This window comes from Centroberyx affinis, unplaced genomic scaffold (genome assembly GCF_046629955.1).
Source record: "Centroberyx affinis isolate AG114_WGS23_722 - 3 ecotype Tasmania unplaced genomic scaffold, CSIRO-AGI_Caff_v1 ptg003378l_1, whole genome shotgun sequence".
Taxonomy (NCBI): Eukaryota; Metazoa; Chordata; class Actinopteri; order Beryciformes; family Berycidae; genus Centroberyx; species Centroberyx affinis.
In genome coordinates, this window is record NW_027281367.1 from 30,228 (window position 1) to 46,193 (window position 15,966).

Below are 15,966 nucleotides of genomic sequence, written 5' to 3' on the forward strand. Positions count from 1 at the left end.
GTATTTTTTAAATGACAGTACAGGAGATAAGTTGTTAGACAAAGTGACACCACTTTTAAAGATTCTCACCTCAATATTTTAGAGGCAGCTCAGGTAAAGATTTTTTTTTTTTTTCTCCAAAATGGATAACGGAGCATTTTTGAAAACAGAAGTCAACTGAAATGAATGAGGCAATCCTGAGCATTTATCTCAATATCTAATTTCATCAGCTCCTGAGCAGTGTGAAATTGAATTTGTCAGTGGATTATTTGCATGAGGTTTTGGTTTCCAGTGCTTCCCATTACAGCTCTACAGCCTGTAAGGGAATAAGACACGGACTGGAATGAAGCACGCTTGGCTACCACAAGGCTACAGTGTTACCAAGAATATATCAGGCCTACGCTCCTACACTCTGTGTGTGTGTGTGTGTGTGTGTTCGTACCATGTGTGCGGGGCCAGCATCGAGCCAATTGTTACCTAGAGAGAGGCATGCTCTGTGGCACCTTGTAATGGAAAATCCATTGATGGATGGAGCAGATGAGCAGTGTTCAAGAACCGCTCACACATTCTGCCTTTGTATTTGTTGTATCTGTTCCTCTGCATCTGTCTATGCACCCGCGCCTGTCTTTCTCTCACATCACGTCACATCACATCTCCTCACCCAATTACCCAACTAGGAAAACAAAAGAAAGAAAAATGGGAATATATTTTCATCCTGTTCCAATGCGTTTATTATCCTCTAGGGGTGTATTCTCCATCTCTATACCTCTCTCTAAGTGTATGTGTTGCAGAGTTGCATTTCATTGAAATTTAGAGCATAGTGATATTTTGGAGAGGGTTGTCTGGGTGTCATTCGACAAGGTTATTGGTTGAGTGGTGCAAACATTTAATCTCCCACACATCTCTTTCAATCTGCCTTTCTGCAGAAGCACTTGAAAGTCGAGAAAGAAAGGCGTGAAAACATCCACACGGGGCGGGTTCACATGCATTGGGTACTGATGTAGTTTTAAGCAAAGCATCGAAATACAGGATATGTACTTGTCAGCAGTGTTTGTGTGTTGTATGAGTGAAAATCAGGCTGTTGGCGGACCCTCACTGTGTCAGTGATGGTAATGGTTTGCCAGAGCCTTGGGGGAGCTGCTTAGCAGGCGCTGGTGTGTGTGTGTGTTTGTCTATGTGTGTGTGTGTGTGTGTGTGTGTGTTTGTGTGCTCATATCAGCAGGAAAGGGTACAGGGGGCCCCACAGTGCATGTCTCAACAGCCAAGTCATCAACCCCTTTAATCCAGCCCAGCAGGGATGTGTTTGTGTTTTTGGCTGTGTGTGTGTGTGCGTGAGAGACGGTGTGTGTGTGTGTGCCTGCGTGGACGTGGCACCTTCATGAAGAGAGCTGGCAACGATCTTTTCTGTCCAGAAATATTTCCAAATATTTCCAATAGTAACTGCCAACCAGACATCATTCTTGTATCTATCTTAGAGGCACATATACAAAATTGGGAATATACCGGACCAATTGACAAGCTCTTTCTCCATGTCATATTTGCATTGGATTTGTTGATGAGCAATGTGTCTAATATACCCCCCCCCCCCCCCCCTCTCTCTCTCTCTCTCTCTCTCTTGCTGTTCCTCTCTCTCCTCCCCTTTCTCTCTCCCTCTCTGCAGGACGAATGTCATAGGATGAACACTGCTGGTGGGGTGTGTCTGTCTGTGCTGTCCTCTCTCCTGGCCGTGGCCGGGGCCCTGGCTGCTGCGTCTGCCCTCGCTCTCGCTCCTCTCTCTGCCCTGGCTGAGGCCGCCTATGGGGCTGCCGGTGGCGTCCCCAGCGCCGGGGCAGAGGGGGCCGTCTCGCCCGTCTCCTCGCCGTGCTCCAGCCTGGTAGCTGGGGTGCTCTATGGGTCTTTCTCCCTAAGGGAGCTCTTTCCCTCCAGGGCGCCGGGCTGCTCCTGGTCCCTGGAGAACCCCGATCCCACCAAGTACTCCCTCTACCTCCGCTTCACCCGCCACCCCGCCATCTGCCGGACACACTCCCCCATGCTCCTCTCCCTCGACCACCATCTGGCCAATCAAAGCTGTCCCCTCCACTTACAGACGGCCGCCGCTAGGGACCAAGAAGTCATCGAACTCTGCGGCAGCCAATCCGACTCGGATGGACCTTACTCTTTCCTGCAGTTCGACAAGAACTTTGTCCAACTGTGTCTAACCAGACACCCGGCTGCGGACGAGCCTCAGGTAACCAAGGAAACGCTGGAGCTGAGACTGGTAGAGGTGTTGCTCATCAACAACGAGAACTCCAGTCAGTTTACCTGCGGCGTGCTCTGCCGATGGTTTGAGGAGTGTTTACGCACAGGTCGCCACGGAGACGCGGAGGTTTCCGACGGCGACGGTTGTGGGATGACGCAGACGGGCTGTATCTGTCCCAACCACAACATCATGGCGCCACCTATTCCGCTGCTCCCTGCGACGCCCCATAGCTTCAGCAACGGCTCGCTGGCTCCTGACGACTGCTGCGTCACCGAGCTGCATTCCAACGATGCAATCGCCATAGCGCCTAGAGATGTCCGACAAGGTAAGGTTACCTTTCTGTGTTTCATTGCTGCTTTTGTCATATTCAATGATGCATGAGCAGTGTTATCTGCACAGATCACACTGTTTATACCCAATAACACAACAGTTCTTTTTAAAGCCATAACACAAAACACAACTTTCAAAGGCACACGTTATTGTTCAGACATACCACATAAATCATTGTGCAAGAGGAGGTAGCCACTATAAAACACCAATGCATTCCATCACACATAGGCAGTTGTGTTGAATTCAGTTGACATCCAATAGATCCACTGTCTGTGCCACTACTTGCCATTCAGCAGAAATACTGACAATACTGTTGTTAGCAGAGGCAAAACGATGGGAAACGTTTGCTTTGTTATTCTGGCCTTTGACACAACCTCATTGAGGTCACATGCCCCCCCGACCCCCCCTTGGTAGAGAATTTGTAATTTGAATTTTGTCTTTGGTATATTGGTCTTTAATTAAAAAATGAAGTAGTTCAAAGAGGCCTCTTAAAACCCCCCATCAAAAGACTCAGAATCAGAAATTCAGACTTCTGATCTATATTTTAGTGGTTCCCCTCTGTGGCCAAGCAAGAGGTGTGGCTCCCATGTCTTTAGTTTGCACACTGCATATTTGTGTGTGTGTGTGTTGCATGTGTACACTCTGTGTAAGCAACATAGAAGAGTATGAGTCAATTTTTTTTCCATCACACGGCAAATGGAAATGGAAAAGTGCCTGCATTAAAACTTCCTCACCAATTATTTGACGTCAGAGCACAAAGCCCTAATTATATTAGACCAATATGGCAGTGCATGGACAGATTCAGAGAGACAGGTTGGGCGTTGTAGTTTGACACTGAAACACTACTGAGGAAAGTACATCATTTTCTTTTGGGCAAACCATAGGCATGTTTGTAGATTGACCACTTTTAATGAGAATCCAGTTATTCTTATGATCTAGCTGACCAGAATGCTGTTGACCTCACATGTTGTCTTCAACATGGCAGATGTGCACACTCACTCACACTCTCACACACACATGCACACACACACACACACACACGAACACACGCACACACACACCAAACCCTGAGCCCCAGAGAAATTCTTACCTTGCTGAAGGGAAGGTTATCGGTCTACGCATTCAATCAGCAGCACGGATAAGGTTTTATCATCTAATGAACTCGCAGAGAGAAAGAGAAGGGAGGGACAGAGAAAGAAAGTCCTTTACCGACTTTACCGACATTTCACTTGGCCTGATCTATCGCTGCTTTAAGCCAAAGCCAACGGCTAGCGTCGCTCTGTAGCACGTTCCCTTGTGTCACTGTGATATTAAGCCCGTACCGACTGCCCGGAAGCTCGGTTCGGGTTTTCTGCGTCTCACCTCAAAGACGCAGATATCGCTCACGCATCAGGTAGCCCAGTGGCTGGTCACCCTAAGAGGCTTCAGACAGCTCCTGCATTGCGTCACAGCATCACTGGCACTGCTGTGAACTGTGGATGGCCCTTGATGAGATGATGGTTTGAAGGAGTGTGGGCAAGTCTGTGTGTGTGGTGTGGTGTGTGGGAGGCAGTGTTGTCTTCCAAACAATTCCCCTGTGGCTTAATTACCCTAAAATATTAGAATTCGAATTACTGTGAGCCCAACATCCCACTGTCAGAGCACGAGCCAGAATCTTGCCTATCCTATCTCTCTTCTTCTTCTCCTCTCTCTATCCACGGAAAGACGAGCACTTATGCCCTTACTGAGTCAAAGCCACTTTGAAGCAAAACTTCCCTCTCCCTCTCTGTCTGTTTCTCTCCCTCTCTCAACATCTTCATCTCATCTTTTTGGACTCTGCACTCCAGCCTACAGCTGTTCTTCCAATATTATTCCCGTGGAGAATATATTGAAACAGTTTGTTTCCTAAATGAGATTTGCACCGTTTGAAAATGCAACACTTGCTTGTACATAGCGATTCACAGAGAAGGTATGGTACTTTTTAAGAGTGATAGGCATCTTCAGTTCATGGCTGATAAAATGAACACTTTCACAGACAGGATCCTCCATTTTAGAGATAACAAGCAATGAACTTCAGGCGGGGCTTTTTCCAAAACTGATGTAGAGGATTTTGGAAATAAACTCTTCATATCTTGTTTAGTTAGTGCCATCACTTTTTCAGATTCAGAGTATAGCAGATTGTCAAATAGCAACTAATTAGCTTTGACAATGTCTGGCAGGTGTTCCAGCCTGAAGCTGGGCGGATTTGCAAAATCATTTCTTTTTTTCAGGGCAATCTTCTGCACAATTTTTATCTTTGCATATTTCCATTGTGATTATGGCTGCGATGGACGGTAGTCTATTACGCCGGCTGACCTTCACCAAGCTCATTGTATCATTTCTCCGTGTAGGCGAAACCTTCGGCGGGTTCCGTCTGCCTAAAGCTGAGGGAGGATTTTTCAGGAGGTCCCTGCATATCTTTATTACGAGTATGACAGGTACAATGACCAAATTATACTTAGCATTGTATGGGCTGACCTTTAGTGATACAATTTCTCAGTGTAGGTGGAACCTTAGCCAGTCTCTGTCGATAAAGACGGCTATTTTGTGCAGAAGCTTGTTTGTCCTCACTGCTGGAGGTGAAGGAAATGGAAAAGAAAATAGACAATTTATGCATCTCAATGAAGGTTTGCACTCTGTCACATTACATTTGCAATTTATATATATAGCTTTATTTATTTTGGTGAAGGGAAGCAGGGGGCTTTGTCCATCAAATCTGTCAATCTGAGCCAATTTGAACAAAATTATGCTTTAGGTCTACGTAAAATAAAGTTACACAAATGCTGTCCACTTTTATTGCTGTCCACTATTATTCTATATGGAATAAGTTTTTGCTTTCTATCTAGTTTGCTTTTCTATGCTATGCTATACTATACAACATACTATACAATTGTGCCTGTTCTTATTTAGGCAAAAGGCAATTCTAAGAAGAGTTAAGCATTGTGTGTGTGTGTGTGTGTGTGTGTGTGTGTGTGTGTGTGTGTATGTGTGTGTGTGTGCGTATGCGTGTGTGTATCTATTTTTACGACCGCATATCTACCGACAGCAGAGTCTGCTCTTTTCACCTTTCTCAAGCAAAACACCTCTCAAGCTGCCAATCTCTCACCTCATCACACATGATACACACACACACACACACACACCCACACACAATATGATTTGCACACCCTCTGTGGCACTGTCAGGGCTGGGAAACAGTGTCAATGAATAATACAGGCAAACAGATCAGGGCACTATTGACCTAAGAGAGCCCGGCACATTGTTTGCTCATGTAAGACCCCTGGGTGACGGGGTATCTCACATTTAAACACGCTCTCTGTGTGTTTTAATGGAAGGGCGAGAGACAGAGAAAGAGAAAGAGAGACAGTGAGAGCAGTAAATAACATCCCGAAATGCCGGAATTAAGATGTCACAGTGCACATCCATTTCTCATTTATATTTTAGGCGCTGAGGCTTCTACCCAGAGCCAGCCATGGCAGAGTGCAATTGGGTTAATGTGGAAAAATTGCACTTGCACATGACCCACAGATAGACCCACAGATAGGCCCACAAATCAGCACAAAGGTCATTAAAAACAGCACTAACATGCACATGTGTGCGGGAAGTGCCCAAAGCGATAAGGCTGAATTATTAACAATGTGCAAGCGAACTTCTTCTGTGACCTCCCTGCTGTGGAATAACGCAAGTCACACACACACACACACACACACACACACACACACACACACACACATACATACATATTCAGTTTCTGAGGGCAATTTTAGTTAGAGAGGGCTGATTCATGGTTCTCAGTGGTGTGTGACTGAGTTCCAGCTCTTCAGGCTGGCCAGCAAAGAAAATCAGATCCCACGGTTCCTCCGTCAATCAGCAACCCACACACGCACACACGTACACACACACACACACACACACAACCGACTTGAGATGTGTTTTGAGCAAAACAAACATGCCGCTGTGTATCGCTCTCATTAGATTTCTCCCTCTCTCTCTCTCTCTCTCTCACCCTCTCATTTTTTTCACTCATTTTCTTCTCCTCACCATGGAAACATATTCACTATATTGATCTCCACTCCATCGCTCCCTCCCTCCCTCTCCAACAACTCTGTTCCTCTCTCAGCCCAAATACACCAGTGACAACAAACTCAGCTGGCAGTTGATTTTCTCTCCAAACTCCTCTTTCTCACTGCATGGGTATTGCCAGATAATTGCCCTGTTGTTTTAACACATGCAGCTAGTGTTTATAACTGGAACAAAACTACTGGAGAGGCTTATCTCGCCAGTCTGCCTTTTTACCTAAGGGTCTACAGTGTCAGAGCAGACACACACACACACACACACACACACACACACTCACACACAAACGCATACACCACCGAGTATTACCCTTAAGGGAAATCATGGCAGCAATCAGAGGCTGATTTGCAATACGTTTTCACGCTTGAAAAAACCCCATGTGCACGTGTGTATGTGAATGTGTGGGTGTGTGCGTGCTTGCGTGTATGTGTGCACGTGCCTCCTCCATTCATGTCATCCACAGCGTTGCTAGCGTAGCAGTGGATGTGTCACCATGATGGATGGTGGATCCCTCTGAGTCCCCTTTCCCCTGTTGATGGAGAACTAAAGGGGGTGAGGGGGCAGAGCTGTGATCTGGATCCAGAGACGGAGCGCCATCCCCTGCATCACTTTGCCAACCCCCCCCCCAACATCACGTTTATCTCAGAGTGTTAGCATGTGCTTCTTAATGTGAACAGTGGCTGGAAAGATGTGTAGATGCGTCATTTGTGCAAGAAGGTATCTCTACATAGCATGCGGAGTTAACGCCGTTGTTCTCAATCATTCATGAGCAAATTACACCGTCCTCTCTGCGTTGGCTCATCCATCATGCTGCAGTAGCAACCGTGGCTGTCCCTTAATTTAATTAGTTGGTTTGCACTCATTACTTTGTGGCTGAAAATGGAAGCTTTGCTTGTCCATTTGTCAGAGTGGCTGTACGTCGCTATGTTTTCCTTTGTACAGTATGTTGTGAGCTGTAATTACACCTGAGTCATGTAGTATTTGCAAATACTTCAAAGTTTAGCTGGTTTTAACCAACTTTCAACTACCAGATGGGTGGGGTTTGCAATTTTGCATTATGGCAACAGTGAGTGACAGAATGTTCAGACAATCACAGGAAAGAATTTGAAAATTGAGTATTCTTTTCTTTGATTTACAAAATGCCAGATGTGCCAAGTGAAGGTGGAGGAGAGGCGACGCGATTCCCTCAAGCCAGCCAGAGATAGTTGGAGTAATACTGGAAGTGATTCTGCCTTCAAAATAAAAGCGTGCAATTTGTCACTCACTTTTGGAAACAAGTTCAGATGCTGTTCGGTGCCTAGCTCGGTGTGTAACTGTTGCTGTAGTTGAAGTTACTACAGTCCTGGGATAATGAGGATAACCACATCATTAAACCAATGTATTGTGAAGAAGAAGATCCGCTCTACTGTGGTACTAGGTTAGCTGTCTTTCAGTAACATAACGGTTTGCCAAAATGTCTCACTAGCATTTGGCCAGACTTAATAAATTCCACACCTTTTACACAAAACTGCTTTGCTAGCTCAATCTAGTTGTAGCTAAAATATTTGCCTGCAAAAAATACTTTTTTTTTTTTGTTACGCATTGATTATCCACTGTAGTTGCAAAGCTTGCAAAACACTAGCATGACTGTAACACTGGGCGAGCAAGCATTACTCAATATGAGGTGAGAGAGCAGCGTGTGGTATTAGAAGTTAAGTGTCTGATGTCTGACTGACTGATCGATGAGTTCATAACTCACATTTGACAGCGCTCTGACCCAGTGAGGATTGGGGCACCAAGGGGGACCAATCACCTTTCAGGAGAGGCGGGTGCTGGCCCTTTGGCCCTGCCTTTGGTATATAGGGGTTAAGTGTCTGATGACTGACTGACTGTCTGAGTGACTGATCGACTGCCTGACCTGAATGTGGCTTGTGATGCCCTTCCGCTGTGGGAAAAATAATAAGAAATATTGGTAGAAATATATATGAAGCACTTCTTTCTCTAATTGTTTTATAATAGGCCAATACCAGGCAGCATGAATGAATGTGAAAGTGGCACTATATCATAATAAAGTACGATAGACTGTGGGTCTATATGTTATGCTGCAATTATAAATAATTCACTGCACTGGCATTATGACAAACAAATGCTAAGCAGTAAAATGTACCGGCATCACGCTGCATATTCAGAACACTCCCACCACCTGAGCATGTTTCCTCAACCCTGTCCCTAGTTCTGTCTTGGTTTACATGGCCCATTACTCAGGTGTCAGGTTGTCCCATGTGAGGGTTTTGTTGTGGGACACCTTTCCCAGTCTCCTGACATTCACGCTTTCCCATGGAATGCAGACACACACACACACACACACACACACAAACACAAACATCACCTCCACTGCTATCACTGGGAATACTCATTAGCACAGATAGAGGGTATGAGGGACAGGTGGGATTGAGGGTGTGGATTGGAACTGCATTGTGTGTTTGTGTGTGTGTGTGTGTGAGAGAGAGAGAGAGAGAGAGAGAGAGAGAGAGAGAGAGAGAGAGACAGCGAGACGGTGAAACCTAGAGAAAGGACTGGGATTTGCTAGGACTCCAGGGACCAGATCACCCCAGCAGTGAGCAAGAAGCAGTGGTCCGTCACACACACACACACACACACACACACACACATGCACACACACAAACGCACATAGCTCGTCCCTTCCTCACGGAATACTATCAGCTTCCTGGTAATTAGAGCATAGAGAAAAGAGTGTGTGTATTCATGTGTGTGTGTGTATGTGTGTGTGTGTATGTGTGTGTGTGTGTGTGCATTTGGCAGCATGTGCGAGAAAGGTGCTCATTTTCACAGTGCAGCAGTTATACTGTACATGCAGGTGTTTACATAACCTTCCCCAACACACACAACACATGCGCACGCACACAGAAAAATGCACAAGCACACACACACACACACACACACACACACACACACACACACACACACGCCGCATTGATGGCAAAGAGTAATTATGTGCTGTGCAACAGTACAATACCCTGTGATTTTCTCTCGCATCAACGAAGCAAAACTGGGAGAAGAGAAAAATACCGTTTGCGCATGTGTATGTATATATGTCTGTCTGTGTGTGTGTGTGTGTGTGTGTGTGTGTGTGTGTGTGAAGGGCTGTCTGCTCAGGGTGACTGTGGCAACAGGATTAGTATTCTGGGCTCATGAGCTATGCCTCTCTGCCTGGGCTCAGCACTGAGCCCCTTTATGCTCCAGCAGAGGCCTTACACACACACCCACTCCCACACACACACACACGCACACGCGCACACACACCCACACACATATACTCACACACATACACACCTTGTCATTTATATCCATCCCCTCTTTCTCAACAGATCTCTATGGATCAGTATGGATCTGTATACACTCTGTCTGGCCTTGGCCGGATTTCAGAAGCAATCACAACGTGGGCCAACTTCCCGTCGACACTGTCAGAAAATGTCATAAATCAGAATAAAGGGAAAAAAAAATATTATTTGTCTTCCAATCCAGTAGACTTGTCTTTCCAGCTGCAGTGTGCATTGGGAACAACTCACTAGTATGAGGCTGTTATGCATACAGATGGAGAATATATCCGCAGTACAGGCGCGGTTGATTGACAGCTATGTGTTGCGCTGTGTGGGGTACATCAATACTTACTGTGTTAGGCTCTGCATACCTCCCACAGCAATCATTTGCACATAGAGTTGGGTACACACTGATGTTGATCATGAACAAAGACGTAAATAAAACATCAGATCGGATCAGATTCAATCAGATTAGAGGTAATGAAGAAATGTTTTACTTGTTGGTTTACTCAGAAACCTGCTGAAAAGGGAAAAAGGAGAACAGTTTGATTGAGATTTTACATGTACATCATTTGCACAAATTGAGATACAGCTTTATCATGACTATAGAGGGTGAAAATTACAATCTTCAAATTAAAGTCTCAGAATATATTTCTTGTTCGAGTCAGGTGGCAGCAAAACATCCAAAATCCATCTGAAAATTGGAAGAACTATGTTTTAAGCAGGACACCAGTAATCTGAAATGGATTACAGTGGATGTTTTTTAAGTAACCTTCCCAATATTTGAAGGTGAACATAGATTACTGAGAGCGAGAGAGAGGGACTGAAGGAATTTAGTTCACATAGCAGAGTATAGCATTCCCTGTTCTCCAGTATCCACTCCATTGCTCCAAAACCCTCTCAGATCCCGTGGGATTTACCCGACTGGTTTAGGAGATAGGATGAGGGGCAAAAGGTTGGTTTGGAATTAGGCCCGTCACTCCTCCTGCACCTAATGAAAGTTGTATGATGTAAAGATGAGAGCGGGGTAGATTTGTGAGATGGATATTTTAGAGGAGGAGAGGAAGTGAGGAGCGACAGATGAGCAAGAGAAGATGAAGTGAAGCGAGGGAGATGTGGTTAAGGCACCAGTGGGCCAAATTAGCTAACCTCCAGAGACCGCTCGTACCTACCCACCATGGGAGAGAGAGAGAGAGAGAGAGAGTGTGTGTGTGTGTGTGTGTGTGAATGAGTGGATAAGAGAAACCCTCAGAGCTAAAGTTACCACATATCTCCTATGGATCATGCAGCTCTAGAGTGATCCGAGAGCACTTGGATAGTAATGGAGTACAGAGATGTATAACCCCACCGCACGCACGCACACACACACACACACACACACACACACACACACACACACACACACTGTATCCCTCTCTGGCCCACTGACTCCTAGTCAAGCTCCACTGGGTTCATGTGATCGATTAACTGCAGAAAATAGACGGGCATCCCATAGTGCACCTGTGCCCATGGTCATGTGATACATTCCCTGGAGGCTGGCTTTCCCATGTGTGTGCGCGAGTGTGTATCTGCGCATGTTTGCCCAACTTCTGTTTGTGTGATATTCTCAAAACGTTGCGATGTCAAACTCCAACCATGCAAATCTCTGTGACAGGTCTGGCATTTTGTGTGAATATCATAGTCTCTCGGTCTTTAGAAAAAATGTGTTTGTGTGACATTGCGCACAGATTTCCAAACTCAAACTCCCTTCATGCTTGTTTTGATAACAATGACATTTTGGGTGAACAAAACATTGACACGCAATTTGCGGCAATGCATTTGATTTCAGCGGCTATTTTTAGGAACTGGTGAGCGATGCTCGGCCTCTGTGAAAGAATCCCTTTTTTTCCACTGCGCTGCGCAGGCACACCAACAGCTGTGCACCGCTGTGTAATCCCAGCTCCCTCGAGTCTGCCACTCGCAAAACTAGCCGTGAACTGAGGGGTTTAAACACTGTCTAAATGAGTAGCCTGCTGGACCAGCTCACTGTACAACTAGCCAAGGTGTTAAAAATCCAGTAGTTTATTTTTCCCCCTTCAAATACATCACTCTCACTGTTTACTTTTAACTGTTTACAGTCAATGTAAATTGTACCTTATGCAAGCCAATGAAGGTAGGCACATTATCTAGTTGCACATGATCAGGGATGTAGTGAAGTAAACCCATTAAACTAATTTTAGCCACCTTTTCATTTGTGGCATAGAGTTTACACACCTAACACCTAATAAATCTTAAAGGAATAGTTCACCCAAAAATGAAAATTCTGTCATCATCTACTCACCCTCATGCCAGTTGAAACACAGGTGAAGTTTGTCCATATAACACACAGGGAGGTTGCCAGCACAACTCCATAGCAGCCTTCTCCAAAACAACTGAAGTCAGTGGGGACCAGTTCTTCAGTTCCAAAAAGACCTACAGTATATTTACACCATAACAATCACACAGTGTGATTGTTTGGCTGTTTTTGTTTTGGAACTCTAAAGAACAGGTCCCCATTGACTTCAGTTGTTTTGGAGAAGGCTGCTACGAAGTTGTGCTGGCAGCCTCCCTGTGTGTTATATGGGCAAACAAATTTCACCTGTGTTTCATTTGGCATGAGGGTGAGTAGATGATGACAGAATTTTCATTTTTGGGTGAACTATTCCTTTAATGCCGTTAGTACAAAGTAGTGTCGAACTGATGTAAGTTGTCTGAACGTAGGGTCTTTCAAGAAAGAAAGCTTAAATGAATCAATTTTTATTGATAGTGGTGGTTGTTTGTCTTGTGGTACTCATTGACTGTAGGTCATGCTTTACCCACCTTTTCATTTACCTGCATCATTACACATGATCCATCGGTAAACAGGAAAGTCTTGCACAAATTGACCGAGTCACTCTACAGTGAATGACAATCATGTAGAAGCCTGCTGTGCTTCTCCACAGTACTGCATCAATCAACAAACAAAATTTCAGGGAACAAGAGTGTATTCCAAAGCATGGCATGACAGTGTCATACTTTGACACAGGCATGACATTTGTTGTGTGTCACCTTGCTGTTGTCTCATCTTTTCTGTCACAGTTTCCCCATAGGTGGGGTAGGTCAGCCATGCCTTAAGAGCTGTTAACCCTAAAATAATTTAATCAGGAATGGTTGCAATGGAAAGTTTTAGTGTCACATGGTCTAAATGCTGGTTCAGAGACTTTTCCACCCAGCCAAGAATAAAATTCTGTGAGGAAAAAAAAACTGCACTGTGTACTCATCTACTAATGCAGTAAAAAAAAACTCTTAGAGAAAATAGTTTACCAATTATTTTCTAAGCGCGGCAAATAGCGAGTGGATCGTGCTTGATGGCTTTGAGTGCATGTGGCCGAGTTATGATGCAATCGTGCGTGGAAAGTGTGATGTTCTGACCCGTGTGGTAAACAACTGGCCACCTGAGCTCACAGCGGTTACTCTGCCGCGTGTGTGTGTGTGTGTGTGTGTGTGTATGTGTGTGTGTGTGTATGTGTATGTGTGTGCTTCTGCATGAGCATTCAGACTGTACTGTATGCATCCGTGACAACGCGTGTGCATGCATGCATGGGCGAAGTTGGATGATCTAACTTGCCGAGCCATCAAAGTGATTTACAGTGGCAGTATAATTACCTTGTACAGTACGGTGATTTACTGTGCGTTGGGCCTGTCACTTCTGAGGTGGAATGATACCGAGAACGCCGTTGCAGCTGACAGCCAGTGGTTATCCAGTGCGGTGTGATGGCACTATATGCGCTGTTTGCATCCATTTGCAGAACTGAGTTGATGGTATTGTCACCAGGAGAGACGAACAGAGACAGATAGAGGGGGATTATTGATACCGAGCAGCGAGGGGTATGACAGATACTCTGCCATTATGTAAATGAGTTTTATATGACAGCATCAAGACTAGACTAGAGATTCATTTCCATGTCGTTGGAGGTGCATTTGGGGTTTACTGTATGGCGCGGTGCTGTTTTTGAAGCTTGTGTATGTGTGTGTGTGTGTGTGTGTGTGAGTGTGTGTGTGAGTGTGCTCGTGGGCATGCTCCATGTCTGTTTGAATGCCAGCTTGACGCCATGGCACAGCGGTGCTCGCTTTCTGGTTGCTTGCCACCCACACCTCCCCTCACCCACAAGATGTCCTTCACGATAAGTGTCACCGGGACTCTCTTCCTCCCCTGAAACGTCTCCCCTGGGGAACTCATTTGTGTTCATCCGGCTTGACGTGAGGGGAATCTGTTTGCCAGACACAGCCCCGCATGATGGACAAGGCTGTTTATCCTGATACAGGAAGGGAAGCTACACACACACACACACTGTACATACATGCGCACATACAAATTCACATAAGACATATGCTCGCTCATGCAGGCAACCACAATAGCACTTTTTTCACAGATTTCACCGAGAAACAAGTGTATTACAAAATCACTCCCAGCCATGAAATATGGAGATGTTTTGTTCTCCGCTGTTTCTCTTATTTGTGTGTTGGGAGTTGATCACTGGGGTGCTCACACATTCACTCTAAAAGCAGATGTGCTCAAAGCAAACGCCCACGCAAAAACCTCAACGGAGGATGAACGTGTGTGTGTGTGTGCCTATGTACCCATGTGTGTGCGAACGTGTGTGTGTGTGTGTGTGTGTGTGTATGTTTGTGAACAATGCCTCCATTGTGTGTGGTGATCTTGAGGGGGAATAAAGGATCTGAGGTCTTCGTCCTGAGGCTGGGTCTCACGAGCGCATAATGACGACACTCCATGAAATACCGGATTAGCATACACACATGCACATATATGCATACACTGCACACACACACATGAATGCGCAAGCCCAAATAAGCACACACATCAACACACACACACACAGGCTTGCTGAGACAGACAGAGGGAGTCTGGTGACACAGTGGACCGAGAACACAATAGGCTGGCATGGAGGTAGATATGGTGTGTGTGTGTGTGTGTGTGTGTGTGTGTGCTGAACAGACAGACATGTGACGGCAGCCTCTTCCAGTAGCTACAGTATAACTCTAAAAAGGTCAAAGACAATCGGATGCTTCACTCTGACCACTGAATGTCACTCTTGCCCTTGCTAAGTCAAAGTTACTTCAAAACAGCTCTCTCTATCTCTCTCTCTCTCTCTCTCTCTCTCTCTCTGTCTTGCTCTGTCTCTCTCTCTCTTTGTCAGTCCACATTAGCATCACCAGCCGGTGTGTGGCAATTAAATATATCCCTGGGCAATGGGGCCCTATTTAGAAATCATTACAAGACAAGGAAATCTCGCCCCACGCGTTTAGCCAAAACACATGGGAACCTGTGTGTGTGTGTGTGTGTGTGTGTGTGTGCGCGTGTATTTGCGTGCGCTCCTGTGCGTTCCGTACATACATCCATCCGTCATTCCATTCCACTCATCCATGGCTCTTTCCTTCCGAGATAAATCTCCCTTTAGACGGTCTCCAGCTCTCTAGCTGTGCTGTGAAATTTCCCCCCTTCTTCCCTTCCTCCCTCCCTTCGTCCCTCGCGCCTTCCCTCCCCGCCGAACAGAGATGGTATCACCTGCAACGGCAGGGTAATGGAGCAGAATGAGTGGGAGATACCATGCTCAACCCACATAGCGGGGGGTGGGGGGTGGAGGGGGGGTGAGGGGGCGGTGGCAGCGAGGGCGGGTGTAGGGGCGCGGCCGTTCCACAGGCGTTTACGGAGCGCTCGATCATGTTTGCACATTCTCCTTACCGACGTCCTTGACTCTGTGTGTGTGTGTGTGTGTGTGTGTGTGTGCGTGTGTGTCTGCTGCGGTTTGGCATGCATGCACGGGTGTCTCTGCATGCTTTAACCCTGTAAATCTCCGGGGCCAGTGACCTGTCACATGCAGACAGGCGTATTGACGTATCAGTGCAAGGAATCTGCCCTCTCTTGAGAGGAGAGAAGGCACGGACAGAGAAAGGAAGAAAGAAAAAGAAAGACAGAGATTGGAG

At 45.9% G+C, this 15,966-nt stretch overlaps 1 protein-coding gene across 1 annotated transcript in view; it reads left to right on the top strand.

Moving 5' to 3' along the window:
* The first annotated feature begins 1,654 nt into the window (after positions 1 to 1,654).
* Positions 1,655 to 15,966, top strand: part of adgrb2 (adhesion G protein-coupled receptor B2) — a 132,758-nt gene continuing 118,446 nt past the window's right edge. The window contains exon 1 of the mRNA XM_071538952.1: positions 1,655 to 2,543. Within this exon, the coding sequence (XP_071395053.1) occupies positions 1,655 to 2,543 (889 nt within the window). The remainder of the gene's footprint in view (positions 2,544 to 15,966) is intronic.